At 37.6% G+C, this 13,971-nt stretch overlaps 1 protein-coding gene across 1 annotated transcript in view; it reads right to left on the reverse strand.

Annotated features, from left to right (window-relative positions):
* TRHDE (thyrotropin releasing hormone degrading enzyme) overlaps window positions 1–13,971 on the reverse strand; it is a 210,342-nt gene that overhangs the window by 107,743 nt on the left and 88,628 nt on the right. The window contains exon 6 of the mRNA XM_030959613.1: window positions 4,813–4,950. Within this exon, the coding sequence (XP_030815473.1) occupies window positions 4,813–4,950 (138 nt within the window). The remainder of the gene's footprint in view (window positions 1–4,812; window positions 4,951–13,971) is intronic.

A 13,971-nucleotide genomic window follows, 5' to 3' on the forward strand; every position in this document is an offset into this window, starting at 1 on the left:
ATGCATTAGGAACAAATGGCTCCTGAAAGCATCTTCTGCAATCTGGGCACTGACCTGTTGCACTCACAAGTCATGGAAGAAAAATCAGCATCACACCAATGTGCACCCTCTGGACTTAATGGCACCCACAGACAACAGTACAGCTATAATAGGGAAAACAAAAAGCTCTTCCTTTATACCATGGCAAGTGAAGGGGTTCCAAAGCCATCTCTATTGTATTGTAAGACTTTCAACTAGTCTGAAACCACCTTATGCTATCAATTCAACTAAAGAAAAATTAAAAATAAAACCTATTGTACAATTTTTAAGGATTTATCTAGCATTTCTTTCGTTGTTTATGAGCTACTCCCACTCTTTTGTCACTTCAGAGATGCACATCATCACAACTTCATTGCACTCATAAACTGGCTTTCTTATAAACTACTATTTCTGAACAGAATATGGGGTGGTGGTTTGGGGTTTTTGTTTTGGTTTGATTTTGTTATTTCAGTGTGAATATGCTTCCCAGTGCCTGAGGAACAAAAGTAAAAAAATGAAGTTTTTGGAGAGCCTTTCCAGTGACTGCATTAGCCCTCCTGTTCTTCCACATTCTTGCAGAACATCCTACATTGTAAATTTTCAAAGAGAATTACACCCAAAAGGGTGAGCGAGGCGCTGCTTTCAATTTCTTAAATTCTCCTTTGCCAGAATGCAGGGAAGCTGTGCATTTTTCTTTGTGTAAAGTTTTAGTTGAACAAATCTAATGCAGAATGTTGCTTTTGAGGGGAAGCAGGAAGCATGGTTTCCCTTTATTACTATCAGAAATAAATCTTCCTTCCATCACCTGACACTGAAAGAAGAAAAAGGAAATTTTAAAGATGTGGCATAGAGTTATAAAGGAAAAGGAAGTTATACATACAAGGGTTTAGGAAATAATTAATTGTTTGCATTACAAAGTCGGAGTCAGTAACTGGTCTCACTGCTGAGGTTAATTTAGCTTACATTGGAAGGAAAAAATGAATATTCTTCCCTATTCCAGTCATCCTTTTCCTTGTTTTGATTATTGTTTGTCACTTACCAAGGCATATTCTTTTGGGGGTACTTTTATAGCTACACTCCATCATAATGGTCTTGCCTGCACTGACTGCTGCCAGAATCTCCAACCAGCACACTTCAAAGCGTGCAGCAGGCTGACTGAACTGACTTTAGATATCTGGCTCCCTAGATGTCCTCTCATCCCTTCTCTTGTCTGGCTATGGCTGCTCATCTAGGGCTATGACTCCTTTAGTTCTGTCTGAGATGGCTCTCCCTCAGGTTGCTCTGGCTCTGGCTGTCGCCTTTGAGATGCAGCTGCCTTGTTTCTCCATTTTATTAGAGTCAGTTTTTCCACGCTGATTGTTGCTCCTCACGTTATTCTTGCTGCACTCTCTCCTCCTCTGATGCTGCAGCTCTCCAGGGCTATGATTCCTGCTGTCAGTTATTTCTGGTGTGGAAAGGCTGTCACGCTTTTTGCTTTGATTTAACAATTCTCAGTTCTACTCTTGTGTTCAACAGGCTATATTTTCTACTGCACTTGGGATATAACCACTTTTCCCGTCATCGTGGGAGGACACTATCTCACTTCCAGCTGCACTAGGAAGACATATGCACTCTCTGATGCAACTTGAGAGCCTTGAATCATCTACCAGTACTGTTTATTAATGAACTATCGTGACTTCTCATTTTTCTCTACTTATTTGTGACCCTAATGGAGGATGAAATGCTTCTATCTGAAGAATGACTAGGATGATGCTTTTCAAAGAGGCAAACTTTACCCTCACCGTTTAAGTGGAAAAACATTGTGTGCTGCCAGGCTGTAGTGTCTGTTTCACTCTGCTTGTGGGATTACCTGCATGCCATGGGGTTTATGTCCTGGATTTCTTCACACATGCAATTACCAAGGATGAGAAAGTAGAAATGAAAAATATATTCAACTCTGAGGCAACTAAATAGCACATTTTCAATGGTCATTTCTGAAGTGTGTAGAAAAAGGCATGACTTTAGAATGACAGCTGAGTGTCTAGTAGAGATGGGTACTTTAATGGTGTCTGATTTATACCATATTGATGACAGTAAAGACAATGAAATAACAAGAACATTCTATGACTGTCATTTCACTGAACAAAACTTATATCAGAGAAAGTTTCATCATTTCAATATCATGTAGAAAATTGTGAAGGGAGAATAGAGATCACATGGGCAATCCAAGCACTCTGGGAGCACAAAATGGACATTTAAAAAAAAAGTTAAAAGACAATGAAAAAAAATCTAAAATGCAGGGAATGGATGCTGCACATAGTGGTAAACTATTTAAAAGTATTTTATTTAAGACAGTAGAAAAGTCCTCACTGATGGTCCTGACCCAAAATTTAGAAGAGTCAAGAGAAAAAAATTCCTGACAGCTTAATGTTTTATAGCAATTTTAAAAGTCACTCAACCAAAGACAAGCAAAAAGTCATCCCAGAAACACCAGTAATAATTTTCCTCCAGCAGGGCTCATTTTGTGTCAAGGGCTTTGTGGCACCTGAAAATATTTGAGCCCACACCTGGCCAGGTGAAAGCCTTCAGTGTAATTTTACAGTTTGGATTTTACTGACATACTATTCACCACAGTATTTACACTAGCAGACACTAGAGAGCTAGAGGAATAGGCTCTATTCTGGGTATCTAATAAATAAACTTATTTCCAAAGCTGATTTTCAGTGTAAGCAATGAATGCACGCATACAAGATTTTCTAGGAAAGAAATGATGTAAGATATGTTAAATTTGCTCTAATTTATCCTCAGAAGGAACAGTGTAAGGTGTTTCAAGGAAGGTACTGAAAACAGCAGCTATAAAGTAAGTCAGGAAAGTTTCTTCCTATTAAACAATAGGCTTGTATGCTGTTAATTAAACTTTTATGCTTCCAATTACATAATTAAGCTTGTATCTTAAGCCAAAAGGATAAACAGCTACAGAGAATAGCAGACAGACAAATTACCAGACAGGAAAAAAAAAGGACCTTGTAGGTAAAAGAGTGGCCATTTTAATCTCCTCACCTACGAAAGTGTGTAAGTAAATTCTGCTACTGCCATTTCCTAAGGTAGTTTGCTAGATCTGGTAACTGGGCTCAAAATTTACAGGATCATGCCCTGGTATGAACACATCCAATGTCATCTAAAGAGAATTGGCCACCAGAGCAGCTAAGAGAGATGCTGCTGTATCCACTGGGCATGGCCACTGTTACACTGAAAAAGGAACATTTACACAGATAGATACAAGACAAATTTTGTACTGTAATCTCCACAAAAAACAGACTGATCCTATTAGCCTGCAAAAAATAGCTATCAGTATACAGATGTGTCTTATTGTCCTATTTGTCATTTCAATGTAAATGAAAATTACGCGATGGTTGCAGTGTTCATAAAATTGTCATGTACTACAGTTAACTATAAGATAGGGCTATTACTGTATAAATTAGCAAAAATAATTAGATTGAAATATGAAGATACTCATGTAAGATAAGCCTCTGAACCTACCAACGTCTAACTATCACCAGAAAGCATATGATTGAAAGATTTAAAATATGAGAATATTCAGTATGCTAAAAGCTGCTGGCTGTTATAGCTTAATTCACCTAGAGCAATATTTTCCAACATACCTAAGGGATTTTTGAAAATGTTACTTGGGCTCTTGAGCAACTGCAGCATTTTAAAATCTTCTCATAAGTATTTTGTGGTTTTATATTCCATCATAGGTACTTATTACATGGTCACATATACCCACACATATACACACACTCTCATTTGCCCATCCTTACAGGCATTATGATCCTTTCATGGAAGAAGACCAAGGTGAAGTTATTGCAGTCTAGGAACAGCTTATGACTACAAGAGAGGATAACACCTCTTTTTCATCCCAGAATGAGCAGGTTCAGTCACCAAGTCAGTTCTATGCTGCTTTGCTACAGTCTGATGTTAGGCAGAAAATGATGCAGAAGAAAAGATTATTAGACACAAAGGCCACAGTCAAAAGACTCTTGCGACTGAGTCATCATTAGAGAGCTCCTGTACAGGAAGGCTGCAGGCAGCAGCTACTGTGTCACACAGCAAACACATTTGGCCATGATACACAATTTTATATGTCATAGCCTGTAGCAGAGAATAAGCAATATGGTACGGTGGGAAACACCAGCTTTCAGGCCATTGGCTAACAGCAGGCCCAGTCATGTTATGGAGGAGGGAAAACGCTTTCGCTCCTGCACAGAAGCTGCTGAATCCAGCAACTGGCCAGAAGACTTTCAAATCACTGAAATGCAATTTAAAATTTATTTAATTTAATACCTGTTCTTTCATCAGACCAGAAGGCAGTTTCTCCACTCCCAGTGTTCAGCAATGACTTCAGAGTTTTCACTAGCTGACAGTAAAACTCTTATGCATAGGAAAAACTTTACATTTAAATTTAGCCCTTGGTAAGTTTTCTAGAGAGTTTCAATAGGACAAAAACTACATATCCTTTTGCTTTTTAAAGCATCTAACACAATTCAGACCCTGTAAAAAAAATAAATAGTAATAAAAAGCCCTAAATCTTGTTAGTGAATTTTGACAACCTCCCAAGTTTATTTATAACATTTACTAACACTTGATATGTTGAACATAATTGGCTATAATCACTTTAGAATATTCCAAATGCATTCCACACAAATTAATTTCCCATACATAGTTTAACAATGGTATTTCTTTTACAGATGGAACATGATCTTCTTATAGCTCCTGACATATCTGTATCATATAGATAAGCTTAGTTAGTCTCACCTTTTTATAAGCAATCCAGTCAAACACCCTGTCGATGTCTGAGGCTTGCTGCACTTCCTGGGATACTGGATGTGAACTGGCCAACCCATCCAGCAACATCACTTCATGAAGGACATCTGTCAGAAATCTCTGCTTTTCCTGAAATACAGCATATGCAGTAGTATCACAGACAAATACACATTTACAGAAAACAGAAATTATGCACAGTTACCAGAGGCAGTTGGCTACCATTACAGCTGACTTAAGTCAGACCTTCTGCTTTGAATGTAAACCACCATGACCTCCTACAATCTTGAATAGGTATTTGGAACAGATCAGACTTGAGATCCTTTGCTGCAGTGAAACTTGACTGAAATTAAAGAGCATTAAATGAATCAAAATGCATCCATATGTGCAGACTGGAATTCTGATTATGACTATTCATACATACTTACAAGGAGTGGGGAGAGAGGCAAACTAGCAAAATCTTCAATCACAAAAATAGCTGTCCTCGAGCTCATTGCATATACAGGTACAAAAATTTTTGACAAAGATGGGTAAATACAATTACTACTTCTTATTTAGTGAAGTTTAAGTTATTTGGCTCTTAGTGACAAGTTCACTTAGCAGATTAGTGTGGGACAGGACAATTGAGAGAGCTCACAGCAGCGTCACAGCAGATACTTGCACTCTTTCATGACTAGTATAGAAATCCTTCCTCCTCAAGAGCTTGAGCCATCTACAGACTTTGTAACTTCCATCTGAAGAAAACCATTATCGTGTCTCTTTGCAAGTGGGAAAAGAGCTGCATGTAGTTTAAATGACATAGTCAAAGTCACAGCTACATCAGAGGCAGGTACAAACCCAAACAACATCCAACACAAGCATTTGTTTGATTACCTTCTATAAATATGGATAGCAGAGGTATTTCAAAACAGCTGCCTATTTACACTGGCAGCAACACTAATGAAATGTTCATGTATACTCTATGCATTGTGCTGCAGTCATTTGTACAGTACAACTAGATGGGGCTTTTTCAGCTGAGAAATGACATGCCCTCCTCATATTGCATTCATGTAGATGTCTTTTATCCAAAACATTTTGTCAGGAAAGAAGAGCTTTATTTACTTGCTTTTTCAAGTCACAAATAAATGCAAAGAGTGTATTAAAAATTACATAAGGATTAAATAAACTTTTTCACCTGAAATGGCATATCTCAAACTTTATCTAAATTATAACAATTCCTGAATCAATGTCAACCTACTGCCATGATATAAAAAAACTCTGGGGAATGCTGCATTTTTTTCAAAAGCCACCTTGATGTCATTAGGTAAATACACACACAATTGCATAATAAATTCTATGTTTAATTTCTTGGGTGGCAAGGTTTTAGTATCAATGTGTTACTTTAAATTATTTTTATAAGACAGCTGAAAAGCTCTCCCAATGCTGATCTATCTAGAAATAAACCTTTATGTTAAAATTCATTAGAGCACAAGAAATGTACCTTTAGCTGACTGCATATCCAGGCAATTAAAAACACAGGGTGCAGGAAAGCCAATTACCTACACACTCTTAGTGTTCTCATCTGGCTGCATGAGGTAAGGTTTGTAAAACAAAAAGTAATGTCTTTTTCATATCATTGTTAATTTTCTTAGGCATAAGCAGTTAGTAACTGTCCCTTTTTAATGGGAAAAAAAGTGTAGAGAAACAATTATAATGACAGTCCTACTCAGGAGGAAACTGCTGAGGTGTAAAAAGTGTAGGTATTTTTGTTACACTTCACTCACATTCTTTATCAGTCAGTTACAAAGCCCCATTTTCATCAAATGTATGATATGTAACACATACAGGTGTGAACACACCTGTCTCCAAATTCAGGTTTGGATCCCAAAAGACAAACAATTGTGTGAGTAGATTTTTACTGTTTGGAATTAACTCATTAAAAGGACCTTGGAGAATCACAAATTAATACCTTAAATACAGAACCAGAACCAAGAAAATCAGCACATGGCAAACAAAGCGAAGATGCAAGAAGAAAACTAAGCATATGAAAAGAACAGGATACATTTTGGTTTTCTCTTTGTTTCTTTGTTTATGTCCTGAAGGACTGAAAAGGAGAACCTCAGATTCATGATCATTCATTCAAGTTACGTAGCTGAAAAAACTTCCTTGAAATTTACAGCAGACTGTCACACTGCGATACAAATGGAATAGTTAGTATGCCTCCAAAAATGCAAACCTACAGTTTAGTCAAAATTAAGAAGGCTTTTGACCTATAAAGATAAATTTCTTGAACTAAAACGATTTCCACAACATTCCCAGCCTTTCCCTTTAGTATAAAGCCCCTGACAGCAGACTGGAGAAGCAGACTCAAATATAATTCCCAGGAGGCAGAGACTGCTGGTTGACAAGGGGCCTACACCTTGAAGAGGTAACAAGAAGCAAACGTGCAGAAAGAAACTAAAACTGCCTTAATTATGTTGACAAAACACTACCTCAGCTCTTGAAGTCCTATTATCACATTAAGGGGAAAAGGTCAATATGTGTGACCAAACTGCTTATACGGATGGAAGAAGGGCTTCTATTCCCTAGTTATTTTACCCTGTGCATATACAGTGGAATTGATCTGATTTTAACCGACACCTACAGGAGTAAAGAAACACTCATGATAGAAATGGTACAGGAAATCAATCTTGGAATGTGTTTAATGAGAGCAGCAAGCCGGCAACATGATAGGTGTCAGGTTTGCAGCTACACATTGAAGCAATGACAAATGCTGTTAAAGATGACCTTTCCCTCGGGGAGTTCAACTGCCAGAAAAAAGGCGAAGACTGTGATCCAGCTGTGAGGAAAAGAGGGCTTCAGGTGAGTCCTGCAGCCTTGCTTGGGAAGTGTCAGTAGCCACATGCAAGTGCAACACTAACACAGGGCCAGGGCTCTGAGCAGGAAGGATGTCACAGCAGCACAAGGTGAGTCTGAAATAAGGACAGAGCTGCTTCCACACAAATTTGTGCCTCACTTTAAAGACAAAGAGGAAACTCCTCCACTCCCTGTCTTCCTACTGCACACTTGGAATCCCAACTCTCCATGTCTTCTCCTCAGAGCTTTCCTTGAACTGTGTATAGTCAAAGTCTGAGACACCAGACCTTTGTTGAAAATAAAACATACGACAATCATATCTGGTGGTTCTCTTTCTTATTTTCTAGAATGCTTCCAGGTTCAGGGACTGAAGTGCTGTTATCAGATGAACACGTCTTTAAAATATCTACATTTTCTGATTATTCCCAAACATCTGTGGTCACCAGACTCAAGTATTTGTCTTCATAGGAATGATTTCTTTCAGTCTTCACCAGTAAGACCTTCTCTGCTTTGCACAAAATTTTCCTGAAAGACTTGTCCTTTTTCTGTGCTGTCTCCTCCCTAGCCAACACTCAAATTCACGTTGTTCTTGGGATAAAGAGAGATAGTGGCCACTCTTCATGTATAAATGTCCCGTACCTTCAAGAAGCATTTACTTTCAAAATGTAAAAAAAATGAAAAATGTATTGTGTATAACAGGGTAACAATGATGTAATGGAGAGAGGTTGCTGACGGTGATTTTACAATATCATATTAAGGTATAATGTAAGAGCAAAAGCATGACAATAATTTAATACTTTAAGAGAGTCACATAAAAATAATTTCTAAAAATTAATATGAAATACCAAGGAAAAAAACTAAAATGAAAGAAAAAAAAAAGGAATTAAAGAAGCACCATAATGAAAGCCCAAACTGATAATTAGTACGCAAAAGAGATCAAAGGACTCAATATTAAAGGCATTGCCTTTGTTCTGGGACAGCCATTTGAACACTTTATGGACTGCGAAATCTACATGAATAAAGCTTAACATTGGTGTGCAAATCTGAAAATGACCTTCCTGACATATTTTCTGAAAATATAATCTCCACAAGAGCTTTAGTAGCCACCAAGAATACAAAGAAGTGATCTTTCATGCCTAAGAGAACAAGCATTTGCAAGACACAAATATTTGGGTTTACAGGGAAAGTGCACCCTAGGGAAAAAGAAATAGGGGCAAATTTTTAAAGCAACCAAAGAACACCAGCATATACACTACCAGCAGTTGAGTTCTAACAAAATGTATTACAGGATGAAGCTTAAAAAAACAGAGGAATATAATCTATGAGGAAATGTAAGGTTTGGTAAAATACATTAGGGCCAGATAAGATCCACTGAGAGCCAAAATCAAGTTCTTTCTGTCTACATGCTTACAAATCCTAAGTTGTCATAGCACAGGAAGTCTCCTGACTACTTGCAAATGACAGCAATGTTTCCTTCTTGCTTTCCAACAGTAATCTTTTGCAAAACCTTGAGCAATTGAAAAACTGCTTTTTTTTTTAGTTTGTATCTCTGATGTGTGCCTCAATTATGTGTGTAATTTGCTGAAGGAGGCCTGCAACACATTCTACATTGATCAGCTGTAAACATGTCACAGTCCCATATTTACCTTCATAACCCTCTTTTCTGCATTTCCTGTCAAAGATCTTGCAAAATTTATTGAGAAATTTTCACGCTGACTGACAAAAAGGCTGATTTCATTCTCCAAGATCATGTTTTGCCACAATATATGTAGTAGCCTTCACTGAAATAGAGTCATTAAGCAAACAGATGAACAGAGAGTTTTCCTCATGCATTTGTCTTTAGAGCATTTTAAAATATTAGGCAACAAAGTATGAAGCTTATCCTGTAATTCAAACACCACAGAGGAAATCTGTAAAGGAAAATCACCTCAATTCAAGAAACAGTAAATAATACTTAAATGAAAAGTGGCTTTATGATGTAGTTGGCATACTGAGTCAACTTCCAGCAACTACTGTCAAAGGCTGTCATTCATGAAAATACTTTTCAGTTATTGCACAGCTAGACTGTGCTTCAATCTGAAAGTGATGAGATTCAACAAGTTAAGTCCTGAAGGAAGCAAAGATGTTTTGCAGACACACCAAAAATTACTTACCAGTTTTGTGCTCCAAGTAACTGCACACTGCCACAACTTTAAAATAAAGTCGTGGCACATTCAGGATTGCTGAAAATTTGAGAATCGGTCTTTCAGTTAAGAATGCCCTCAAAAGTAAAACTAAACTTTTCTATTGAATTTCCTATATCAACCATACTTTCTGATGAAATGCATATTCTTGTTTCAGCAGGAAAACCCTGTAATGAGTCCTTCTTTTGAGGCAAAAGTTGCTGCAAAGTTTCTCATCTTTACTGAAGATGAAGTGTCTACTGATTCAAAATTATGTGAAATTCAGACAGCTGAGTGAAGTTTTTTTCTGAAACTAAAGCTTCATCTAAACCCTGAACTCAGAAGGTTTGAACTCACATTACTCCAAAGCTCCCATCATAATGTCATTTAAACTGATGTCTCAAGATGAGCAGAAAATGACATGAAGCTAGAAGAGAGACTGACATTCTCCAAACCCCTACTTAATCTCTTGAATAAATGTTCCATCTAAATGTTGATCTTCACTTATGTCTGATCTCTAACTGTTAAGAGTTAACTACCTAAAGAATTCCCTATAATAATCTACTTTGCCAGAGCATTAAAAAAATGCAAACCTGTCTTTAGGAAGAAAATATGGAAATGGAAATTCTTTTCTTAGTTATAAGCAAAATTTAGTATAAGGATTTCTTACCTGGTACGCTTAAAAAAGGCTAGTAATTAGGAATCAGAAGATCGTGCACCTTACCTTTACAATCTCTTTTTTTCCTGCCAAAGTCAATTATACATGAGATTCTAGTTAATTTTACACTGAAAGCTTCCCCCATAGTCAAGTAAAAACAAAAAATCATACAAGGATTGACTTCACTGAGCAGTTACTGGAGGAAAAACACTCCATGTGGTATTAATTAAAGGCTTACTTTACACCAGCATGGGGAGCCTTTAACCAAAACAAGAAAAGATGAAAGTAGTTTTAAAAAACGAGAGCTCCCTTAATGCTGAGCCAGCACGATATTTATGTTGGGTTAGAAGGATCAAGCAGGCTATAGCTCAGGTCTGAAATGCCAAAATAATAATGAAATAAATCAAAAAGGTCCATATCTTAAGTCTACTTCAAAACTTGTAATGATTTTCTGGGTTTTCTATGAGTCAAACAATGGCTTAGAAATTTTTACTGATGGAGGCAAACGCATTAGGAAGCATGTGAGACAAAGCACTTTAAAGATATGCATGTGTCTAGTGGCTGAATTCACTCATTATTCTAACCAAGTCAATGAGAAAGATGGGCAACTAAGATCATTTTTCTATTTCTTACTTATTATGATACAGACACATTGATACACAACCTCATTATTACTTTCAGCTGTCTGTAGTAATAACAGGATTGTCCAGACTGTGGAACCTAATAGTGTGAAGGAAGCACGGCTCACTTACAGAAGGAGGAAAGATATCCTTCTATACAGGTAAAAAGTTTTCAATTTAATAAGAAAAAATAATTTAACATTTCATTTTTAAGAAAAATTCTGGCAGATATGACCATCCTTAATTATAAAAGTAGCAAGCAAATAAGAAAGTAGGAAATCCTATCCCAAGGCATTAATGGATCAAGAAGACACAGGATCCAAAGCCATTGCTGGTGTGCTACACCTTGACTCAGCCAGTGAAGTCAGCAAAGCAAGCTTTTATATAATAAAGAAAAGGGAGAAGGCAGCTGGGCTCTGTGAAATGCTTTCTCAGCACCAAGCCAGGTACTGACTGCTAAAGTATTTGATGCTCATTTGATGGATGTGTATGGGCAAATTACGTGCCAGTAATTCCTGCTGTCATAGTCCTCAAAATCTACCCCAGTACCAGAGACATTCAAGGACAAACATGATGGTTCCTTCTACCAGAAAATATGGAGGGAAAAGATCAGACAATAAATTCCTGGATCTGCAAGCCTCAGCTGAATTCATTCCTTTACAAAGCCACATGCGAAGGACTTCAGGATATGAGAGAAACAAACCAAGAGGAGGATGGAATACACAGCTGCAAACAGACCTCTGAAAGGAGGAAGGTGAGCATGGTAGATGAGAAAAGACAGAGCTCTGAAGAGGAAATTACCATCATGGAGTTTCCTGCTGTAATTTTCTCTGATTCTAAAATCAGCAAAGACCCCTTCCACAGAAGTGAGATTACCTGGTATTGGTCATAAGATCTTACAGCTCAAGAACTCAACTCCAGCTGTGGTTTCTTTTTGATGACATGGAGTGACGACCATATGGGAAGCCTCTAATAGAGAAATCTCACCTTTTTCTAAGTCATGAAATAGCAACAGCCAAGGATGGATGTCATCACATGCAGATGACTATTCTGAGCACACATGATCAAGAAAATTCTCCAGTCTCAGAGGAACTTTGCAAAGACAGCTTTCTTTTTAAAATCATCCTGACAACATAGAAACAACTGTTTAAACTTCCAAGACCTTTAAGAATGAGATCTAGCAGTAAGAATTTGAGGCATTTCAGAATAAGAATTTCAAAAAATTCTTAATTTGGGAGACAGGCAAGGCAAGAGGCTGAAATGGGAAGAATGGTGAATTCCTTCCCATGGCAAATGTCTAATCATTGTATAGCAGAGAGAGCTTTCCTCCAAAATCAAACATAACTTCATCTTTACAAGGTAAAAAGTAATATGCAGGGCCTTCTTTTTTTAGCTAAAGGAAGGAAATGAGAAATTCTAGCTTTAATCTGAAGTGACTTAGCTTTGGAAAAGGATATTAAGACACCAGGATAATCGTTAAGGATCTCAGCACAGAAAGCTCATCTTCCTGTTTTAAAACCAGCAAAATTTCATTCCCTTCCTTGGGAAAGTTCTGACGTATTTCACATTAATTGCAATGGATAACAGACACCTCCATCAGAATGCCTCTTCATTCTCTTATTCACCCAAAATTTTAATCACAGAATAATCTGAGTTGAAAGGGACCTACAAGGATTACTGAGTCCAAGTCCTGGCTCTGGAGACGACCATCACTACATGTCACACCAAGAGTGTGTCCAAGAGCACTGTCCAAACACTTCTTCAACTCAGAGGGGCTTGGTGCTGTGACCACTTCCCTGGGGAGCCTGTTCCAGTGCCCAAGCACCCTCTGGATGAAGAACCTTTTCCTAATAGCTAACCTCAACCTCCCCTGATAACTTCAGGCCATTCCCTCAGGTCACTGGGCACCACAGATCAGTGCCTACCCCTCCTCTTCCCTTCATGAGGAAGTGGTAGATTGCCATGAGGTCCCCTCAGTCTGCTCTCCTCTGGGCTGAACAGATCAAGCGACCTCAGCTAGAAGATCCAGGACATAAGGATAGCAAGGGTTTAATAAGGACTGGATTTCCTTTCTCATTAAGATTATGCAAGCATGATGAAGTATGGCAGTAGATGCCTTCTGGACAACACAAGAAATTCCTGACATGTTGGAATGCTCAATAAAGTGTTGCAGCTCCATAGTAGTTGGCACTGTTATCCATTCATCTTTCCTATTGTAAAATAGTCTTTGAGACAATTAAAGAAAAACTGATATAATGAAAAATCACAGGGGGAAGAAATATTTAAGAAACCTAAAGTACCTGGAGAAGAAGGAAAAGCCAAGACATGGGTTTCAGACAAAAATCATAAATTCCTGTTTTGTGCAGAACTTGGTGCTTTTTGTTTAAGCAGTATTGGTATGAACATGTTTAAAAGACAGCTCTTCTCAAGAGTCTTAGGTTCAGCCATACCAAGGCTGTGAATACCGGTAAGATGGACACTGAAAAATGCTCAGCTCTGCTAAAAGAGAAACCTTTTCAGACAAGTCATATCAAAATTATGTTGTTTATAAGCTTTAATGGTGAAAGCTTATATTCCTGTAGACTATAAATATCCACAACTTAGAGAGGAAGCTGCTGATATATCCCATTTTTTCAGGTGTATCCATTGCCCAAGTTGCATTTCCAGACAAAAGTCCTTTTTCTGGAATGGACTACCAGTCTTCTGCTTCTACATTTATCCAAAAAAGAATGTGACAAAATGTCTTTAGTAAGCTAAAAATAAGCTGATTTTGACATTTTAATTCATGGGCATCTTGAGCAAACCTTCAAGGTTAACATTTCAAAACTATAAGGGAAAGAAGTTAGCTATCTAACTTTCCCAATTCTTTAGAAATAAA

This window comes from Camarhynchus parvulus, chromosome 1A (genome assembly GCF_901933205.1).
Source record: "Camarhynchus parvulus chromosome 1A, STF_HiC, whole genome shotgun sequence".
Lineage (NCBI taxonomy): Eukaryota > Metazoa > Chordata > Aves > Passeriformes > Thraupidae > Camarhynchus > Camarhynchus parvulus.